The sequence below is a fragment of the Sinocyclocheilus rhinocerous genome, unplaced genomic scaffold (assembly GCF_001515625.1).
Source record: "Sinocyclocheilus rhinocerous isolate Xijiao unplaced genomic scaffold, SAMN03320098_v1.1 scaffold1223, whole genome shotgun sequence".
Taxonomy (NCBI): domain Eukaryota; kingdom Metazoa; phylum Chordata; class Actinopteri; order Cypriniformes; family Cyprinidae; genus Sinocyclocheilus; species Sinocyclocheilus rhinocerous.
The window spans coordinates 39,055-41,575 of record NW_015641045.1 but is presented as its reverse complement, the minus strand read 5'-3'; the positions used below and the strand labels follow the sequence as shown (position 1 = coordinate 41,575).

At 32.8% G+C, this 2,521-nt stretch overlaps 1 protein-coding gene across 1 annotated transcript in view; it reads left to right on the top strand.

The window, feature by feature from the left end:
- The window catches only part of LOC107754397 (tricarboxylate transport protein, mitochondrial-like), a 21,610-nt gene that overhangs the window by 7,316 nt on the left and 11,773 nt on the right, over positions 1-2,521 (top strand). Inside the window, exon 3 of the mRNA XM_016570815.1 lies at positions 1,522-1,621. Within this exon, the coding sequence (XP_016426301.1) occupies positions 1,522-1,621 (100 nt within the window). The remainder of the gene's footprint in view (positions 1-1,521; positions 1,622-2,521) is intronic.

The window sequence follows — 2,521 nt, the reverse complement described above, 5'->3', positions numbered from 1 at the left end:
CACACACACACACAGTCTCTCTCACACACACACACACGCACTCACACACACACACACACGCACTCACACACACACACACACACTCACGAGTGACGTTCACATCCTCTTTGGAGTTAATTAGTGAAACTCTCCGGGCCAGAACTGATTCCAACCTGCTGCTGCTGCTGCGCTCTGAAAGTAAACAAACTTATCTTCCCTCGCTCTCTCTCTCCATCTCTCCCTCCCTCTCTCTCTCTCTCTCTCTGGCTGAAGCTCAGAGAACATTTTAACAAGCCTTCTGTTGATTTAGCAGACAGACTGACAGCTGCTCTTAGTTGCACATCTCTAATACCCAGATGATGCTCTGTGTTATTTTAGTATTATTGATGTATCATTGAGTTTTTCTTAATATTTTGAATGAGATTTTTTTATATGTTTTCTGTTTGCACTTTAATTTTATTCAGAGTTTTAGCAATTTTGTTGTTTTTATAATTTTTATTATTATTTTTAAATACGTGTATATACTTTTTGTACATTTTGTTCATTAGTTTTAGTTATTTTAGTCCTTCAAGTTAAAACTACAGTAAATGAAAATGATTTTATTTGAGCCAGTTTTTATTTTATTTTATTTAAGCCAGTTTTATTGTATTTTATTTTTAGTTAATGTTGATTTTATTTTAAGTAATAAAAATGATTTTTTTTATGCTATTAGGGTTTTTAATTTTTTAATTTCAGTTTTAGTTATTTAGTTTTAGTTATATTAGTACTTCAAATTAAACTAAATGAAAATGGGAAATGTTGCCTTGGCAACTAGCTGAAATAAAATGTTAAAAAGTTTCAGTATTTTATTTTATTTGATTTAATGCTTATTTTATTTCATATAATTAATTTTTTATTGTTTTAGTTTTAGTTAACTATTATAACCCTGGCTCTGTGTCAATTAAAAGTGTACTATTTATTAAAATGTGTTATTAATATCAATACCATTAAATTGAATAAAGCTGTTGTCATTAAAGTGTTTTTAAAGCATCACAGTGTACATATATAGTAAAAATAAGTAAGATTTTTATTTTGAAAAAAAATCATACTTTTATTCAGCAAGGTTGCATCAATTTGATCAAAAGTGACAGTAAAGACATTTATAATATTAGAAAATATTTCTATTTCAAATAAATGCTGTTCTTTTGAACGTTCTATTTATCAAAGAATCCTGAAAAATGAAATGTATCACAGTTTCCACAAAAACACTGAACAGCACAACTGTTATAAACATTGATAATAATCAGAAATGTTTCTTGAGCAGCAAATCAGCATATTAGAATGATTTCTGAAGATCATGTGACACTGAAGACTGGAGTAATGATGCTGAAAATACAGTTTTGATCACAGCAATAAATTACAGTTTAACACATATTCACATAGAAAACAGCTATTTTAAATTCTAATAATATTTTACTCTTTTTACTGTATTTTTTATCAAATAAATGCAACCGTGCTGAGCAGAAGAGACCGTGAGATGATGTTGTTATCTTTTCTTCACAGCGGACTGTGTGTCACAGACGGTCCGTCATCATGGAGTTAAAGGTTTATATCGAGGCCTCAGCTCGCTGCTGTATGGATCCATCCCTAAATCTGGTGTCAGGTTTGTTTCTTTGTTTTATTTATAGAGCACAATTAAAACAACACAAAGTTGACCAATGTGCTGTACAATAACAACAGCTCATAAAAATGAGACCAACATCTCAGAAGGAAAAAGATTAATAAGCAAATAAAACAAACATCACAGGAGAGAACGAGAGCCACTATGTTAGATCAGTCTGTTGAGCCAAAAGCGAACTCTAATAAATACATATACAGAACTAACAGGTACATAAACAGAAACTAGCAGATGCATCTTCATGCATACTTGAGCCGAGCTGCCCATCTATTTCAGACAGCTGACATTTAATATGCTGATTGTTTTTGTTGAAGCGTGCAGCTCTTTCTCATTCAGAGGCGGTTTGGTTTCTCCCATGAGTCTGTATGTGTGTGTGTGTGTGTGTGTGTGTGACATGACACAGCAGCAGTGTGTGTCCGGCGCTGTCTGTCAGACTGATGCTCTCTGCTCTCCTGGTCACTGAGGAGAACGACAGAACTGACCTCTGCACACTAAACACACTTCAGCTTCTGCCATTGTTTACTCACCCTGCTGTCGTTCTGAACCATACGACAAAACCAGAAACTCTTCACACTGCTTTCTTTCCACACAGCCACATTTCATAGTGAACATGTCCGTTAACTAGGGCTGGGCGATATAGCTAAAAAATGTATCAACGATATAATGTATCATATCGTTCGGTATCGATAATTATTGAATTTTTTTTTAAAACAGAGCAATAGAAAAAAATGTTTACATTTAACCACTGTATTTTTAAATTAACTCAATTTATTGAGACAAACAACAAATATTTTTTGTTTTAACAGTCAAACAAAATATCTAATTTCTAATGTTTTATATGCAGATTAATAGGTTAAACTTTTGGCTTGTTTCCCGAGGGCGCAA